Here is a 17,326-nt window from a genome sequence, read left to right on the forward strand (position 1 = left end):
TGGGCGTGAGGATCTTGGGCGTGAGGATCTTGGGCGTGAGGATCTTGCTGGTGCTGGTCGTCCCAATGTCCTTCATCCGCACCGTACCCAGCATAGCTATCATCGTTGTGATATATGCCATTTTGGTTGTACGGATCTTGGCCTTGGTCGTCGCCATATCCTTCCTCCGGATGCTGCGAATGGAAGTCTTGCCCATTGCCCTGGTATTGCTGGTAATCATGGTCGTAAGAATGGTCATAGCCGTCACCGCCATCATGGTGATAATAGTCATTCTCGTCCCCCGGATCGTGTTCGTGGCCATAGTAGTCATCATAACCGTCGCCGCCATAATGATCTTCATGGTCATCGTATCCGCCATAGCCATGGTTCTCCTGATGGGAGGAATGGCCTTGAGCGTCGTAGTACTGCATGATGTGCAGTGATCTTAGCAAAAGCTTTCGCCAGGATATGTCTTGGAGGGAGGTGGGACTGAGATACTTTGGGATGGCCCATGCGTCCTAGGACGTCTTCAAAGCTTCATCAGTGGTCTTAAAGGGACTACAGTACCTACCGTCCATAATCCTTACCGCGAGCGGTTTATTTTTGCGAGACATACCTCTATGCTGATTGGCATGCTTCGACTGGCCCCGGTGGCGTATGTGTTTCGTCAGTCTGAGCATGCAACCGTCGTAGCCTTAATCGAGGAGGAGTTGCGAGGCAAAGACAGGGAATGACTTGAAAATGAAGATATTTAGGCCAGCATATTTTTAGGTTAAGAAGCCTGAAGGGTTGGCTCAAAGGTGCGGTAGGCCTCATCCGTTCTCGAAACGGCACGAGACGCCTCGCTCATCTCGTTTTGGTTGCAAGCCTGACTCCAGCGCATGAGGCGAGGATTGCTGCGGCGGGGCTCGTTGACCGACTGCGTGTTAGGAGCATTGTGCGTTGTAAGCATTTGGGTCCAAGAATCATTGCCTAGCGATCAATGGTATCATTGCCTCGTAGTTCTGATTAATTTGGAGTCCGAAGCCGTCCAGAGCGTGACAAGGACGCAAATGTTTGAGAAGAAAGCCAGATATTGACTGGGAGCTGGGTCGTGATGGAAAACCTGCAAATCTATTGGGAAGATTGCAGTAAAAACACCTACAGTATTGTACCCTGCTGTACGACGGGCTGAGCAGGCTTCAGGCGGCCTCGGCATACTTGAAGCTTAGCTTGCTTAGGGCTCGCTTAAGTATTAGGCTAGCGAGGCTAACTTTAGGTGGGTTCACAATTGTCAAATGGGTAAGCTAAGTTAGTCTCAAGCCTAAGCAGCCTGAGACTTTTAGCGTCTGGTGTCCCGAACACGGGCGAGACAGGCTTCTTACGCGCTGTATGGTGGCATCATCATCCGCTCTCATACTCCGTATTTGTCCCCTTGTTCCTTCCCAGTCCAGAGCAACCTCTTTGATATCACCTTCACTTAAACCAGACGTGTCTTTCGTATGCTGACAAGGATCTCTGACGCCTGGAATACTCTGAGAATGTCAATCAACCAGCCAGATGCCTGATACAAGCTGCTTTCGGGCAGTGCGGTGCCACAATCATACTGAGGCCAAGGGTCGACATATTCTCTCAAGCGATGTCTCACACAGCAATCACCTTCTCATTTATCCAGCTCATTGGTAGCAGAGTTTTCATAACCAAAAACTCCTCGTGCGCACACGCCTCGAGATGATGCCTGCCACATCTTTGACCCGCCATCAATCTTCCGTCACGACACGCAGGATTGACGAGACTTCTGGAATCTGTTAACAGCTACCTTACAAGGGAACAACGGTCTTACCCGAATTCCAGACCCGACTTGCACAACATGCATCCTCGGTTTGTTCTCCATCCTGTCTACACCCAGCTCGGGCGGCATTGCGTCAAGCGACATCTCAGCGGCTGAGACTCGTTCGAGAAGGTCCTCTGGATGTGCAACGTCTCGAATCGCAAGGAAGCGAGTGGCATCGTCGAAGAGTCGCCGTAGGTGGACGAGGCAACGAGGGGACCATGGGTGTGCTCGGCGCATTTTCTACACTGGTCATCAATATCAACAACCGCACCATGCCGAGACGAACGTTACCCTCCACAAAATGTGCTGTTCCGGGCCAGCGATACTCATATCGAGGTAAAATGCTGTACGATCGCTGCCTCCGGGCAAGTTTGCAAAAGCCAAAGATGATGGGCGGGAGTGCTAGGAAAAGAGCAATGATTCCAACTACTGTTTCACCGGATAGAGTCATTTCTTACAGTGAATGAAAGACTCCAGAAGTATTAAGAAGGCCTCAGGCACGGAATAAGGTCGACGAGCGCCAGGAGATGACGAGGCCATTGTTCCATTTTATCTGCTATTGCTATAAGGTTGATTGCCTAGCATCGAGCTGATGGTGTTCATTCATCCAGACACCAAGCTGATTGTATTGGACATTTTCGAAAGTTCGGAGCTGCAGTGGATGAAACCAGTCCGCAAGGGAAAGATCAGTATGAGGCTGTGAGCCAACTGCCAGCTATACGCTGGTTAATGCCCATTGGCTGGTTGTCGAAAGTACGCCTCCAACCCCGAGGATACAAGCCTACCTAGTGAGCCCAGCGATTCTGGTATGACTTAACCCTTGCTCGTACTTTCAACCATCTGCCAATGAGGATGACTAGAACCTCGTCATCCAGCAGTTCGCGCTGGGCTCGTCGAGGCTAACGGGGCGCCGCTGAGGAGAAGTCGGACTTTCGGCTTTGACCAATGAGGCGCTTTCCCTTCCATGCGACCCACATCGAGGGTGTGAACCTGACGACAGATTGCTGTGCCGGCCCAAGCCTTTGCGGTTACCAGCGATTTCAGTAACGGTCATCGAACGGGGAAAAGAGGTATATAAACCCAGCTTTCCTCCACGCGAATGCTCCATGGTCTTCCTCTGGATGAATCTCCCTTGCGTCGCCCTCTGGCTGCTCCCTGCTGCCCACTGTATTAGCCAGCCTTGAACAGAGTACCTGAGCCTTGTGGCCCCAACAATCGCCTAGCTCACCACTAACCATGACTTCTCAGTGGCCAAATGCTCCAGTTTTATCTGCACCGGTGCTTGACTGGGGTCTCACAAGGACATCATCAAAGAGCTTTACATCAAGAAAGACCGTCCATTGGACGATGTGCGCCGGGAGCTCGAAAAGTCGTATGCCTTTGAAGCTAGGTAAGCAGTGAGGCCCTCCCAGGGTCTCCTTCTCATCATGAGCGACAGTATACCGCGGTACAAGAGGAAGATGAAAGAATGGGGCTTCAAGAAAAATCACAAGTCTTCTGAGTGGCAGGCCATTGATAGAGGCTTAAACCGCCGCAGCCTTGACCAGAGCACCGCCAGAGTGACCATAAAGGATTCGACTCTAGGACCCAGAAAGATCGAAAGAGGCCTGCGAAGACACGTTGTTCCAAGCTTAAAACGAAAATGGAAGGCAGGTGAGGCATACTTGCTCTACGTTCTAAAGTTATCCAGGCTGATAGTGGCCTAGTGGACAGTCCAGATACGCCTGAGCATATTCGTATTGTCAAGGGGTTTCCACGTGAGCTGGTAATCCCAGTCCTTGATCTCCCGGGTCTACAATTGATTGAGAGGACTCGAAGACTTCTTTCCCATCCTGAAAGACCACCAGCTCGCGCAAACAGCTTCCACCCTGGCCCCTTGCGGCCAACTCCAATGTCCCATTGAAGGATCTAGACTGGCCTGAATCCCTCGTCGACTATGTATGCGGCATTGACAAATATCGTGGGGGTCCCATATGCTTTCCTACCGCATTAGAATATGCTATGCGCGGCAAATCGACTGCAGCGGTTGAACTCCTGCTCAAACGTGGTGCGGGTCTCTCAGCATGGTACATAACTTCGCCTCTTATTCTTGCGTCGACACAAGGCCCAGCAGGATGTGTCGAGCTTTTACTCAACTATGGCGCAAATCCAAGGGAAGTCCGGGGTCAAACACTGCGCATTGATGCTCTGCAAGCAGCTTCAATGGCGGGTCCCATGGTATTGTCAGGAGACTGATTCAAGCAGGTGCCGACATCAACAGCCCTACCCACAGCGTCCAAGGCCCGACGGCGTTGCAGTGGGCTGCAGTGCGAGGCGACATAGACCTCCTCAAGTACCTACTAAGCCATGGGGCAGACATCAATGCTCCTGCCGCCACAGAGTATGGGTACACAGCGCTTCAAGCTGCAGTGCTCTATGCAGCCGAAGAAGCTGTTGATCTCATTCTGGATTGGGGTGCTGATGTAAACTCAGGTCCGTCCAATGTCGAATGATATACTGCGTTGTCAGCTGCTATAGATACTAAAAATGAACTTCTGTTTTGGAAGCTCATCAAAGCAGGCACGGATGTCAACCTGGTTGAATGGGAGGACTGCGACAATGAGAATAACAATCATGTCTTGGTGGCTGCTGGCAGCAAGAGTACCAAATTCTTCCGGTGGTTGCTGGACTTGGGCGTGGACTTTGATACGTGTCTACGATCTGGCTACACGCTAGGAGACATGGCGTTATTGCGGGCCATCGAGGCAGACAACCCAACAATGGTGCATCGTCTCCTCGAAAGAAACACCATTCTGAGTTCAGACATTCTTACGCAGGCTCTTCACTCGCTTGCCCTTTACACGGACAATGCCAACTATGAGGTTGAAGTCGCACTGCTAGACCGCGGTGCAGATTTGCGTTGCCAGCTGTGGTGCTCCCGAACTTTGTTGCAGATTGCATGCACCGGTTCCAGTCTGAATCATGTGCAGGAGCTGGTTCGAAGAGGAGCGGATGTCAATGCTCCCCCTTTACAAGTCCGTGGGCAAACAGCACTGCAAGCTGCAAGTGCCAGAGGACATGTGCCTCTTGTTAAACTCTTGCTTGGCCATGGAGCAGATGTCAATGCACAAGCGGCGCCAGAATGGGGATTAACAGCGCTTCAAGCTGCAAGCGCGGAAGGACATATCCCTGCTGCAAACTCCTGCTTGATAACGGAGCGAACGTCAATGCACAACCGGGGCCAGAGGGGGGGCGAACAGCACTGCAAGCCGCAAGCGCGGAAGGACATGTCTCTTTTGTTGAGCTCTTGCTTGATAACGGAGCGGACGCCAACGCTCCGGCGTGTGAGTGGAGGGGAGTAACGGCGCTCCAAGCAACCGCCATCAGAGGTTACGTGAGAATAGCGCAGATGCTCATCGCAGAAGGTGCTGATGTTGTAGCACCTCCCTCGCCCCTCCAAGGACGGACTGCCCTTAACGGAGCAGCGGAAAACGGTCGCCTCGACATGGTAAAGCTTCTGCTGGATAACTACCGATTGAAAGAGGGTGAATCCATTTCAAAGCTATGCGACGAAGCCGCTGAGTATGCAAGACGCGAATGCCATTGGGGTGTGGTCGACCTACTGGAAGGCTATCAACGGGGACCAAACTCAAGTCCATGATCGACTTATCCGAAGCCCAATCACGACCATGCCTCGTCTTTCGCACAAGACTCAGGGACGATCGCACGTACCTGAACCAAGAGCGTTGAACCCATGCAGGGCTGCCGAAATCCCTTTAGTTGCACAAACCATTAAACACAGAGCCTCCGCATCGACTCGACAGTTTATCGGTAACGACATTTTTACGAACTCAAACAAGGAGACTCGTCGTCATATGTACGATGGCCCAGACGAATTGATATCTCACATGTCGGCTACGAATTACAAACGGGTCTTGCTCGCACCCACCGCCACGATCCAGTACCCTGTCTCACGCCTTCCGGCATCAACGAGCACTAAGTTACGGATCCACCACCACCAAGTATCGAAGATTGTCAAGCTACGATGTCGCTAGTAATCCAGGACAGTGATGGGGCTCATAGTCTTGGTCTGGAAAGACACCCCATCAGGGGCACCGGAGCTGTCAGCCATGACTTCGAGACTTGAGCGGCCAAGAACGGAAGACCAGACAACACACGTAAGGGAGGGATCGTTTCCGCCAGAAGAACCGACTTGCAAGCTAAGGCTTAGGGATTGCAATCAAGCTTCTCTAGCAGCATCGGATGAAATGACATGATGCGTTTTTCTTTAGGCGTCGTATTTGATTTGGTTCTCCTTTCAACATTACATAGTAATGCCTATCTTGACAGAACACGTACGAGGGAAGCAATCTTTGTCTTGTGATATTTTCTTTCTTGCCCTGGCCTCATACCTTCCGCCGCAATGTAACCCAGTTGCGTGTCACAAGCGATATGAGAGCACTTACTTCTGGACATATTTATCCCCAATGCCCCTCTGAACGGCCGGGCGCGCCGCAATTCTGTCAATCCACTTCAACAAGTGTGGGAAGGGCTTCATGTCCTCGGCCGTGAAGCCGCTACGCTCCCAGCCTTTCACCCACGGCCATGTCTTGATATCCGCGACGCTGTATTTCCCTTTGCCCTTGCCGGCAAGGTAGTCTCTTGGCTCGCCCGTGTATTTGCCGGACAGTCGAATCTCGAGGACGCCGTAGACGCGGAGAGTTTCGTTCTTGTATCTGTTGATGGCATCTAAACAGAAACAATGTCAGCAATGGTGCTTCTCGGCGGTTGCATATTCTCTTGGGACTTGTGTGCTCCATCTCGTCACCTCTGTAACGGGGGTATATGTGCTCAAGCTGTGCGTGGGTGTCCAACTTACAAGGAATCTTCTCTGGCGCCGCCCTCGTGAAATGATTGACCTGGCCCTGATACGGCGCGCCTCCGCCATGCCAGAAGAACATCCACTGCAAGGCCTCGTTACGCTCCAATTCGTCCTTGAACCCGAACGTGTCATTCTTGTCAAACACCTTCACCAGGTACAACATCTGGGCCGAGGTCTCGATGACCGGGAACGGCGGGGACTGGGAGTTGTCGACGAGCGTCGGGATCCGACCGTTCGGGTTGAGACGCAGGAACCACTCCTCTTTCTGCACGTTGGTCGAGATGTTGATCAGCGTGGTGCCCCATTCGGTGCCGTAGGCATCGTGCAGCTCCTCGAGCATGATCTGTGTGGCTTGGCCGTTGGGCGTGTTTTGCGTGAGGAGGTGCAGGCCCTTGGCTTGGGACACCTCGGCGGGCGTTTCGGCGATGTAGAGGTGGTTAGACATGGTGGGCGTGGTGCAGAAGGACCGTAGTCTGGATTTCCCGATACTACCTGGGTTAGTAGTAGCAGTAGTATTAGTGATAAACTGAGTACCACTACTTGTACGTCGTGGACAAGAAGATGGGCAGACGACGAGACTTGATGGTCGTCCGAGAGACTTGGAGATATGACGAAGTGAACAAGTACTACCGCTGGTACGATTAAGCAGAGAAGGAAAAGGAGTCATTCAAAAGAGAAAAGAAAAGAGGGACTGGTCAATATGTAGAGGAAGCGATTACAACCGGTCTATTGCGCCATTCGATTCTACCAGTACCTGCGGAGGGTGCAAGCAAAAAAGATCCCGATTCTCCGTACGCAATGTATTTGTAAGGTACATGGAGGGGTTTGACAAGATTCACATCATCCATGATGATTGATGTCCTGTCACTCCTCTGTATTTTCCCCGCAGTGGTTCGTCATCATGCCGTTCTCGCCGTCTCACGTCTCACGTCTCACGCCGACCCTTGGTTGCTCGCCGGCGGATATATCTTCCATTCCGTGTTCCATGGCCGTGCCAGATACCTCGGGGGTGACCTGTACTCCCACACGCCCTAAAGATCCACAAGGAGACACAAACGCGTGTCTGCCAGGTCCAAATCCGTACCCGCCTTCAAGATCGAGTCCACAAAACTCCTTGAAAGTCTCCCGAAAAAGGGTTGCATAAGTCCACAAGAAGCAAGGTATCCATTCATATCATCATGTCCAGCCCCATTCCCGCTTCAATTCCAGCGCTGTCCGGCCCGTGGGCCAGCCATGCTCTTTCTTCAATTTATCCAAAATCCCAAGCAAGGCTTTCTGCTCGACAGGATCCGAAAAGTACTCTCCGCAGACAGCAATGGCCATATAAGCCTGCACCATCGCTGGCCGTGACGAAGGATTCGACATGGCCGTCCCACATAGTCGGATCACAATGTCATGTACTTCCTTCGTCATATGCCTGTGAGCGGCCGTCACCCCTGGCCCAATTCGAGGAATGTTCGGGTTGTACACCGTCAACAGGATGCGAGCGAGATCCAGGAACAGCAGCCCGGTGACGTGGATTTCAGCCATGTACCATATCTGCGGCAGACATTCGCCCTTGCTGCGATTCGGCTCTTGATAGTGAATGGGTGCAAACGATAGAGGCTTGGCCTGGTCCCATTGTGTCTCGAATTGTTTGAGCTGGTTCCACCGCTCGATATGCGTCAGGCCAGAATTGCCAACTCCACCGAAGCAGAATTGCAGAACGTTGGCGCAGTGATAGAGATGACGATCGGCCCATACAAAATCCTCAACTTCGTCGAAGCCTTGCAGAATGGACCAAGTTTCTAGTGGTAGCCGGACGGCTCTCTGTTTGAGAAATGCGATCGTTGTCTCTTGTCGCAGAGCAATCCGAAAAGCCGCATGTTGGAAGCTCTTCAAGTACGACAGTGTGTTCTCGTAGATTCCCGCTGCTGAACCTGGCCTGAGGTATTCCGGGTTCTGTCCATTGTCTAGGATATGTGAGTAGGGAGACAACTGAGCGTTGACGAAGACTTGGAACGGACGAAGAAATGTCTCGCTGTCTTCGCCTGTAAATGCGGTGTCGATCTCTTCATAGTAACGCAGTATCACCGCCGCAGCGAGTAAGTTTTCGTCCCTAACATGTTCCTGGTCGTTGGATAGCTTGATGAGATAGGCGATACAAGCGTTGTGGTATTTCACGGCAGTCTCCTGGGTAAGTGTGGGCAAGAGTACATCCTGATATTTGACGACGATCCCGTCTGCTGTTCTGTGCTGAGCAACATTCGCAAGATGTCGTGATGCCGCAGTAAATATGGCGTTCAAGAGTGGAGGACACCTTCGTGCCCGTTGAGGTACCGTGAGGGTAAAGTGTCTTGATGGATCTCCAACATCAAACTGTTTGTGTCAGGATTTCTGGTTGTGAAGGAGTAAGAGACAACTTACCCAGGCTGCAAGGTGGTCAATATAGTATCGCATTAGGCAAGCACATTGTGTCGTCGTATTCTTGTTGGGCCAGTAGAAGTCTTCTTTCCAGGCGGCAGGAGAGAGTAGAGACTCTTCTGGGATGGTCGCTGCAGCCGAGTCGGCCAAACGACCATATTCTGCTTCCACGACCTTTGGAATATGGCGTGGTTCACCCATTGCGATGACGCCGTTGACGCCAACAGGGCTATAGGGTTTGGCGAGAGTATAGATTCGATAGATATGAGAGGTGTCGCCGCGAACCGGATCGTAAGCAGTTTGCTGCTGCCATGATTCAGCACCAGAGTTCTGTCGCGTTGCAGTTGAGTCAGTGGTTCGCCGTCTTTTGGTGGCTATCAGCGGACGTACCAGGGCCGTTTCATTATTCGAAGTTGTGGGAGACAAGAAAGGAAGTGGTTCGGAAGATGGTGCGCCATGCAGTGTGGGCGATAAGTCTGGATCGAGCCGATGTTGCAGTCGTTTGTATGGGTCAAGCCTCGTATTATCTTGCCTCTGCTCTTCCGCGACCGGTTTGGCATTGTTGACCGCAAAGTCATCTTGAGAATAGTAGTTCTCCAATTCAGGGCCTTGATCGACAAATTGGAATTTTGCTGGTTGGAAACAACTGTCAGTGATGGAGCTGATAGGCTTGAATTGCTTGTGGCTGGGGGCGAGAAGGAACACAACATGAATGGGGAATGCCAACGTGTCCTTCAGCAGTGTGACCAGGCAGGTCTCCGAAAGCATAGCGTGTGATGAAGATGCTTTCCGGCGCAGGAGGTATAAGAGGCGGCTCTAGGCATGGCTGAAATGTCTCTCTCCCTCTTCACCCACTACACGGACCTTTTTGCTGATTGTATCCGGGTTACACGGGCTTACCATTCTTGGTTTGCTCCAGCCATGTTTGATCCTTGGAAAAGTTCGCATCATAACGAGCGCTGGACCCGTAGCGAAATCTCAGTCTCCCTTTCCCCCTGCGACACGTCCCTCCGAGGCGTTCACATTGCTTGCATTTTGGGTTGTCGTCGCCTGGAAAGGTCAGCTCGGTCGATGTGGCAGAACAAGAGGTGGGTCGTAGGTAGGCTGGCCCTTTGTGCAGTCTCTGCTTCTTCTTGCCCTTGTAGCCGGTGAAGGCCATGGCGTGACAAGGAGGAATCGAGCAGCTTCCTCGTATGAGAATGAGCTCAACTTACATTTCAAGTGGCGCTCTTCTCAGCAAACCGGTCAGTTAGTAGGCGGGCGGTGGACGGCGTGCAGAAAGGCCACATACCTCTGCATTCCTGGCATGGATCCTCTATTTTATTTCCCAAATTTGGCATAGAAAATTCGGTCATTCAGAGATGCGTAGGACGAGCGACAAAGTCAAGGAGTTGAAAAAGCCATGTCAAGGAAGGAAGAAGTTGCCATTATCGAGCATTAAAGGCAAGTTGGATAGGAGGAGAGCCAGAGTCGAGACTGACAGAATGCAGCAAACTCGTCGGTCGAATCGGATGCGGGAGAAAAAGTCGAAATCACACTGACCCCGCGCTTGACATGGGATTCTTCTGGCCGGTGAGAGAACAATGACCGCTTTCTGGTGCCCAAATCGACAGGGTTAGCAATTCGAACGACGTTGGCACGGGCATGTGGCTCTGGGAGTCTGGCTCTCCAAAAACCGACCTTTGTGTGTGCCGGTTTTGGAGCTGCAGGTGCCGGTAATCAATGATCAACCCGTGATGACGCTCTCCTCCCTGTCCTCCTTGCCGTCCTCCCTGGGAGGTGGCTCGCTGGGTGTTCTACATAGCCTCGCTAAGTAGCAGCTAGTTAGGTTAGGCGACGAGACGGGCCGCCAGGCCTTTCTCCGCACCAAGGTTGGCAGGTCCGTTCAGGTTGATGAAAATGAAATACGTTCTTTAGGCGACCACGATAGCCTTGTCATGCTCCCAGCACAAAAGCAGCCACTTCGCAGCCCAACCTGCCGTGTCTTAGGACTGTTGCATGACAACCCTCGCTTACACCGTTCTCATGGGTGACACCCAGGTGACAGGTCGAAAATGTAGAAAGTCGGATGAGTTAACACCACGGAGTACGGTACTGAGCAAGATATTCCAACATTATGAAAGAAATGGTCATCAGATTCCTCGTCCATCAATAGCCAGCCTTTTCTTTCAGTAACAAACATGACCGGCAACCCAAGGTCTTAATTTCGCTCCAACCCATGCCACCAACCTCAGACGCTCAAAACGCCCATCTGCCGATCAACCAAGCGAGCAAGGCCAGAACCACTCCCACCCCTTACCATCCTGGCCTGACGAGTCTAATATTCGTAAACCGGCGCCTTGAAAAGGACATTGACGGCCGACTCCCTGACGCCACCACCAGCTGCAGACCCAGGCTCTTTGCCGGAGTTACCTCCCGAAGTCGAGGAATTGGAACTTGGTCCCTTGACTCGGACCTCAACAGCCACAAAGGCTGCGAAACGAATCCTCCCTTCATTTGCACCCGGTGCAGCATTTAACTGGGCCGGGTCAACCGCCATGCTCTCCCTGACATTGCCACGTTGATCCTCTCCATTATTCCCGGAAGCAGGTTCTGTAGCCCGACTGTCGGCGCGAGAAACTGGTGGCTTTTTGCCAACAATGCCACCAAGGAAGCTCGATTTCTTGGACTGCTTGTCCGGGATCTTGATCGTAGCTTGACTGCCTTGAGTGGCAACACTATCAGACCGACCCTGAGACTGTTGTGAGGCTGCTTTGCCAGCGGCTTCACGAATCTCGGCCTCGACATCCCGGTCACGAGGTCCATCCTCTGTGCTGACCGTGTCCATACCGTCGCCTTCTTGTCCCTCTTGCATGGCTTGTTGTTGCGCCTGAGCAGCTTGCATCGCGAGTAAGCGCTCATCTTGGCCTGGATTGGTCAGAGCTGTGATCTGGGGCTCGACCTTCATGTACATCTCATTAATCGGCGTGCCAGGCATGAAGTACTCGATGCAAATATCGCGCGATTCGAGTGGAATATTTGCTGCAATGCCTACCGCTTGACCAACAATCATACCAACACCTTCACTGAGACCCAATGGTGGAGGATCCGTGAGATTGGCTTTCAAAGATTCAGTGAGCTGGTGCGTGAACATTTGATTCAAGTTCTCCGTGTACTTCTCAGCTTGGGGCGAGGCCAGGACGTCTTGAAGACCTTCAATCGTGGTCAGCCGCCATGTGGTGATTTTTGTAATGAGGTCGTCCCGTTGCTCGTCGGCCAAAAGGCTGCCACCTTGTCCCGAACGGCGAATGCTACGTTCAATGTTCTTCAAATGAGCCGACAGCCCAGGATCAATCCCGGGGTGAAATGTACGTTCGAATATGCTCTCATAAAGCCACCGAGTTATACAAGCTCGACCGACAGCTGTCATTTCTTTGGTGCCGATCGAATGGGCGTCTTGGTTGCAAACATGACGAAGCCACGGTGGGACTGCTCGCCAGTTCTTGCGAATATTGAACGCCAGATTGTTGATGGCCTGGCTTAAACGTTCGAACCTGGCCGTGTATTGGGCATCATCCAGCGAAGTCCTTGACATGGACAATCGTTGGGTTGCCACTGTGTTCTGCAACTGGGTAACTTGCGCTTCGCGTTCAAAATAGTACCGTTTCACCTTGGAATATTTGGCTTGCAACTCTTCATGGCGCTGAAGCAGCTGATGATAGTCTAACTGACTGATGTCCTCTCTGCTCCTGGGAGGAGGCGTACTTCTGCCGTGTTCTGAACCTTGTTGTGACATTCTGGCTCGTGGATCCTGCGAGCTCTGGTATTGCTGGTTGTGGTCCTCAGTACGAGCGTCTCTTTGGGACAGTTGTTGGCGAAGGCTTCCATTACGTGCCTCCCCTCCTGCCATTGCCGGCTGTTGCTGCTGCTGACCCTGCGGCCCCAACTGCACCGAGTATCTGCTGGTCGCTGACGTAGACGGGCGAGAGTCTAGGAGAGTTTGCGTATGAGGAACGTTAGTAGTCGGCGATGGCGGGCCGAGAGATGCCTGCGAGGGTGGTCGTAGATGTCGGTACTGATCAGTATCGATATTCGCCCCTCGAGGATGCTGTGTCTGGCCCTGATAAGGAAGATAATGCTCGGAGGTGTTGGCTGATTCGGTCTGGTGATAAGCCCGATATTGCTCTGGAGTGAAATGAGGAGCGTCTTCCTCGTAGTCCACAGATTGTTGGGTCGTATGGCTCTGTGGAGATTCGAAATCTCCTCGGTATTGAGGCTGATCTGAAGGATATGCTGGAGTAGTGTCGACCGAAGGATAATATGCGGAGTGTCTTGTCTGGTAGATGGGTGAGGTCTGCTGTGAATGAGACTCTCGTGTACTGGGTTCAGCAGGCTGCGACTTCCTCAGCAGGTGCACAGAGCTTGATCGACCGATACCTCCTTTGCGCTGCTCTGAGACAGCGTTTTCCTTCTCTTTCTCCCGCTCTTTATCTTCGTCCTTGGACTTGTCCTTAATAAGTCCAGAGATGAAACTCCTCTTACTCTTCTTTTGTTTCTCGTCACGCTCAATGCGGGCCGATTTTGATTGACCGAAGAAAGTCTGGCCAGGAATAGGTGTTGGCTCTTCAGGGATCCCGTGTTGTTGTAACGGCGGGGGCACGAGGTTCACGCTGGGTCGCTGAGCGCCATGCACCTCGCCGGCCGAGACACTGTGACTGCGGGACAGATGCTGCGCAGGAAGAGGCTGGGATTGAGATTGGGTGTCTTGGATCTGATATTGCTCGTCGGTCAGGGGTTGTTGGGTATAGCGGTCAGAATGGTGATCAAATGCGTAAGATGCGCTAGGGTGAGCCTGGTGGTGTGGATGTTGATGTGGATGCTCAGGTCGCGAATCTTCAATCGAGCTATGAGACTTGTTCGAAGACTTGAAGAAAGGCATGGATCCGTGATCGCTGCTTGCCTCGAAGAAAACAGTATGCTATGTCGGCCGTCCTGGACGAGGAGAACGGATCAGAGTGAACCTGGCCTGGGAAAGGCGGGCGAGGACGAGCATGTCAGCTCCGCCTCGGGGGCTGATGCACTTTAGCAACGGGGGAGCGTAATTGTAGCTAGGCGAGGACGGTTTCTCCAATGCGCCCAACTTATGGCTTGGTATTTGCCCTGACCACAGAATCTACATGTCTCTCGCTGAACTAGGCGGGTGACCGGACCCCAACCTTCAACCATTATTCGTCGCTAGCTATCGTGATTGTTCCTGAACACTGAAGGCCTAATTGCTCGTTCTAGGATGCCTCGAATCAGGTGTCAAGCCACTCAACAAGCAAGCCAGCCCACCTGAAACGTGGGGAATTGCCTTTGATATATTTAGCACAAAAGCCATACCACTCACAACCACTGAACCAGTATAAAAGGCCCCCTCAAGTATCGTTGCTGTCAAATTTGTCAGCATCAACAACCAATTCTGCGGTTGTTGCAACGTCGTTGATGGTCGTCCTCTAGCCAGAAACCTCCAATGAGTGATCTTTGCAGAGACGACTTCTCAAGCAGAAGCTCGTCGGGTTGAGGGAGGTAAGATGACGTCTGGGCAACGCCGTATTCGGAACGAAGTGCCTACACAGAAGCTGCGTCGCCTAAGGCATGTCGGGCATGCTTCGGGCCGTGGCTTGGTCTTGGGGCAAACGTATCTGTCTTAAACTCCTTGTACTGGAAAGGCTGAGATCCTGCTATGTATGCAGGGCAACTGATGTTGGTATTCGCGAGTGGCTCTGCCATCTCAGGGTTTGACGATGTCCGCGGTCGGATGTCAACTCTCGTCAGCCTCGTCTTCAAAGCTTGGAAGGACAACGTCCCAGCCCGGATCTTCATGAAGTTCGATATCTGGTGTGCCCTCGGCTCCCTCCATTTCCACGTCCTCTGACACTTTCGACTTTGCTTTCAGTCGATATGCCACCCATGAGCCGTCAGCCAGACTGGCGCCCAAGGGACTTTCGTTCAGGACACTTTTATCGCCGCCCACCTTTCTCTTGGTACCCTTGGGACCCTTGAACTCTTGCTCCTTGATGATCAATGGCACCCAGCCTTTGCTTGCATCTTTTTTGTCGGCAAGAATGCCAAATTCGAGGTTGTCAGGATCTTCAGGTAGAGGCAAATCGGAGTTAGGAATGGTAGTGAGGTTTCGTGATTGTAGAGCAGCAAGCAGGAGGGCTTTGATCTCGGAGAAGGGTCTGTCCGGTAAAACAGATAGAACAGTGGTCGTCTTATGGCACTTGAACAACAGGGTAATCATGTCCGCCGTAGGCAATTCTGCCAGCTGGTCGCCCGAAATTGAAGTCATTGTAGAGGCTTCCTGGCCGCAGGTATGATAAAGAGTGGGTCAGCAACCGCCTATCAACCACTCTAGGATGGATAGCAATGTTTCCGTGATGGCGAACTCCGTCAAGACTTATTCAACAAGACCACCGCGTTGAATGAGAATGAAAAACGGCTCGCAATGGCATTGAAGGCGGTGCAGGCAGAAAACGCGAAGGAAGGGTCCTGAGTCTGTTCCCCGCAGAGCCAAAAAACTGCGCTTCGCTCCGGCGCGTGGAGCTCCAATTCAATGATATTATTACGAGTCTCAGCTTCAATGCTTTGCTCATGAGAAACATTGGTCTGCACCGCTGCAGATTCATGGTGTTGAGATAAGGGGTCGAGAGGCTGCAAAGTAGGGCAGATGTTCAGCATGTGGCCCTTTACATCTACTCAACCAAAGGAGGAAGCATGGGACCCAATCCCTTCACCGTCACAGGATTTTGCAACACATGTCTCTGCGCAGCAGGCCATCGCAGAGAGCCCGAATCCCTCAACACAAACAGACACTCCAGGTCTCATTGGACTGCCGAATGAACGCCTTGGGATGCATCTCATCCTCCGCGCCCCTGCAGTGATGCTGACTTCGTTTGGTTGCGGCTTCATTCTAGGAGCATCCCACGGTTCAACAAAAGGTGCAAACCGATACCGGGCCGAAAATGCGCACCGCTTGCCTACTACACAGACCGGATGGTTCCTGTATCAAAAGTCGAAGAATTATCACGCCATGTTTAGCGGGATGAGAGAAGGCACAAAACTTGGGTCTACATGCTTGGGATGGGCGACCCTTTTCATGATAACGGAAGAAATGGTGGATCTATCCAGAACGCGGCTTCTGGCTCGACGAGGCGATGATGTTGCGACCGGACATCGGGACGCTGGCAGCACCATCATTGCCGCCATGAGCGTGGCAGGAATATACAGTTGGAAGAGGGGGTTGGACCATTTTGCAACCGTCCACAACGCAAAGATTGCGCTCAAATTCTCCATCATGTATGGAGTGGTTCAGGATGTGGCTGCGACAGTCCGAGGCAGCCCTCCAGCCTATATTGCCTGGTTAAGAAAGACGTTTTGGACGAACGATGCTGCAAATTTAGGCTGATACTCCACGCTGCCGGTATCTTTATCGGGTCCACGAATCCCTCCCTGCGAGTATCTCAACCCTACGGGGTGTACGGCCCTCACGACATTGATGGGCATATGAATGCACCTACTAACTCAAGCTGTTGCTGCGTCAGAATGACTGGCTGGATTAACAGTGAGATGTTCTCATCCATCGACGAGGCGTACGAGGCGTACGAGGCGCACATCTGAAAGAGCAGGGACATAGCTCTATCGAGACCACGACTAAGTGTCAGCCGAGGCATGGCCCTATCTGGAATGGGAGTATAGCTTGAGCGGTCTGGACATTGAGAATGCCTCAAGTGGATTTTAGCTGCCGAGCAGCCTGGTGAGCAGGGTGGCCTTGTCGATCACCCACATGGTCATTAGCCGAAGCGCGAGGCTTTCGTAATTTGATGGCCCAAAGACTGAAGGATTCAGATCTGCTGAGGTGCGGAGGAAGCAGATCGTGGTTGGGCCACTTCTATCAAAGTAAGGACGGTTGTGATTTCGTCTCCAGATGCCACAACAAGTATATAAACGCTGGTAGTTGGTTGCAGAAAGCTGTGCCTGGCCCATCGCCGCTCTGCAGACCTTGAAACTGGTCCATCCCGGAGTTGCTGTACACTACCTACCAAATTGAGACTTGGTCTCTATCTGCATGAGGGCTGCAGCTTGCCATGGCATGGATAGCGACGCAAACACATATAGCATCATATTCTTAGGTAGGTAGTTAGACTCCTTGACTGCTGATTGATGGACGGGTCGGCCTTCTCTGCATGCACGTTGAAGCCCACTGGCCCCGCGATAGACGACTAAATCTCCTTAGGACTGGCTTGCTG

At 52.2% G+C, this 17,326-nt stretch overlaps 6 protein-coding genes across 6 annotated transcripts; 2 read left to right on the top strand and 4 right to left on the bottom strand.

Annotated features, from left to right (window-relative positions):
* Positions 1-3,219: 3,219 nt before the first annotated feature.
* Positions 3,220-5,133, top strand: PV05_07465 (uncharacterized protein; the record flags this gene model as incomplete). The annotated part of the gene is made up of 5 exons (XM_013460291.1): positions 3,220-3,445; positions 3,499-3,557; positions 3,653-3,858; positions 3,990-4,264; positions 4,310-5,133. 5 exons carry the CDS (start codon positions 3,220-3,222, stop codon positions 5,131-5,133), a joined length of 1,590 nt encoding a protein of 529 aa, XP_013315745.1.
* A 1,100-nt stretch (positions 5,134-6,233) lies between these two features.
* Positions 6,234-7,098, bottom strand: PV05_07466 (uncharacterized protein; the record flags this gene model as incomplete). The annotated part of the gene is made up of 2 exons (XM_013460292.1): positions 6,234-6,520; positions 6,651-7,098. The coding sequence occupies 2 exons, from the start codon at positions 7,096-7,098 to the stop codon at positions 6,234-6,236; spliced, it is 735 nt and encodes a 244-aa protein (XP_013315746.1).
* A 731-nt stretch (positions 7,099-7,829) lies between these two features.
* PV05_07467 (uncharacterized protein) lies at positions 7,830-10,411 on the bottom strand (the record flags this gene model as incomplete). The annotated part of the gene is made up of 6 exons (XM_013460293.1): positions 7,830-9,011; positions 9,060-9,386; positions 9,447-9,688; positions 9,957-10,106; positions 10,271-10,285; positions 10,348-10,411. The coding sequence occupies 6 exons, from the start codon at positions 10,409-10,411 to the stop codon at positions 7,830-7,832; spliced, it is 1,980 nt and encodes a 659-aa protein (XP_013315747.1).
* A 665-nt stretch (positions 10,412-11,076) lies between these two features.
* PV05_07468 (uncharacterized protein) lies at positions 11,077-14,128 on the bottom strand. The gene has a single exon (XM_013460294.1). The coding sequence runs from the start codon at positions 13,972-13,974 to the stop codon at positions 11,374-11,376; it is 2,601 nt and encodes an 866-aa protein (XP_013315748.1). The 5' UTR covers positions 13,975-14,128; the 3' UTR covers positions 11,077-11,373.
* A 67-nt stretch (positions 14,129-14,195) lies between these two features.
* On the bottom strand, positions 14,196-15,534 carry PV05_07469 (uncharacterized protein). Its single transcript, XM_013460295.1, has one exon. The coding sequence runs from the start codon at positions 15,367-15,369 to the stop codon at positions 14,839-14,841; it is 531 nt and encodes a 176-aa protein (XP_013315749.1). The 5' UTR covers positions 15,370-15,534; the 3' UTR covers positions 14,196-14,838.
* A 110-nt stretch (positions 15,535-15,644) lies between these two features.
* Positions 15,645-17,237, top strand: PV05_07470 (uncharacterized protein). Its single transcript, XM_013460296.1, has one exon. It carries the CDS (start codon positions 15,748-15,750, stop codon positions 16,483-16,485), a length of 738 nt encoding a protein of 245 aa, XP_013315750.1. The 5' UTR covers positions 15,645-15,747; the 3' UTR covers positions 16,486-17,237.
* Positions 17,238-17,326: the final 89 nt, after the last annotated feature.

This window comes from Exophiala xenobiotica (genome assembly GCF_000835505.1).
Source record: "Exophiala xenobiotica strain CBS 118157 unplaced genomic scaffold supercont1.4, whole genome shotgun sequence".
Classification (NCBI taxonomy): Eukaryota; Fungi; Ascomycota; class Eurotiomycetes; order Chaetothyriales; family Herpotrichiellaceae; genus Exophiala; species Exophiala xenobiotica.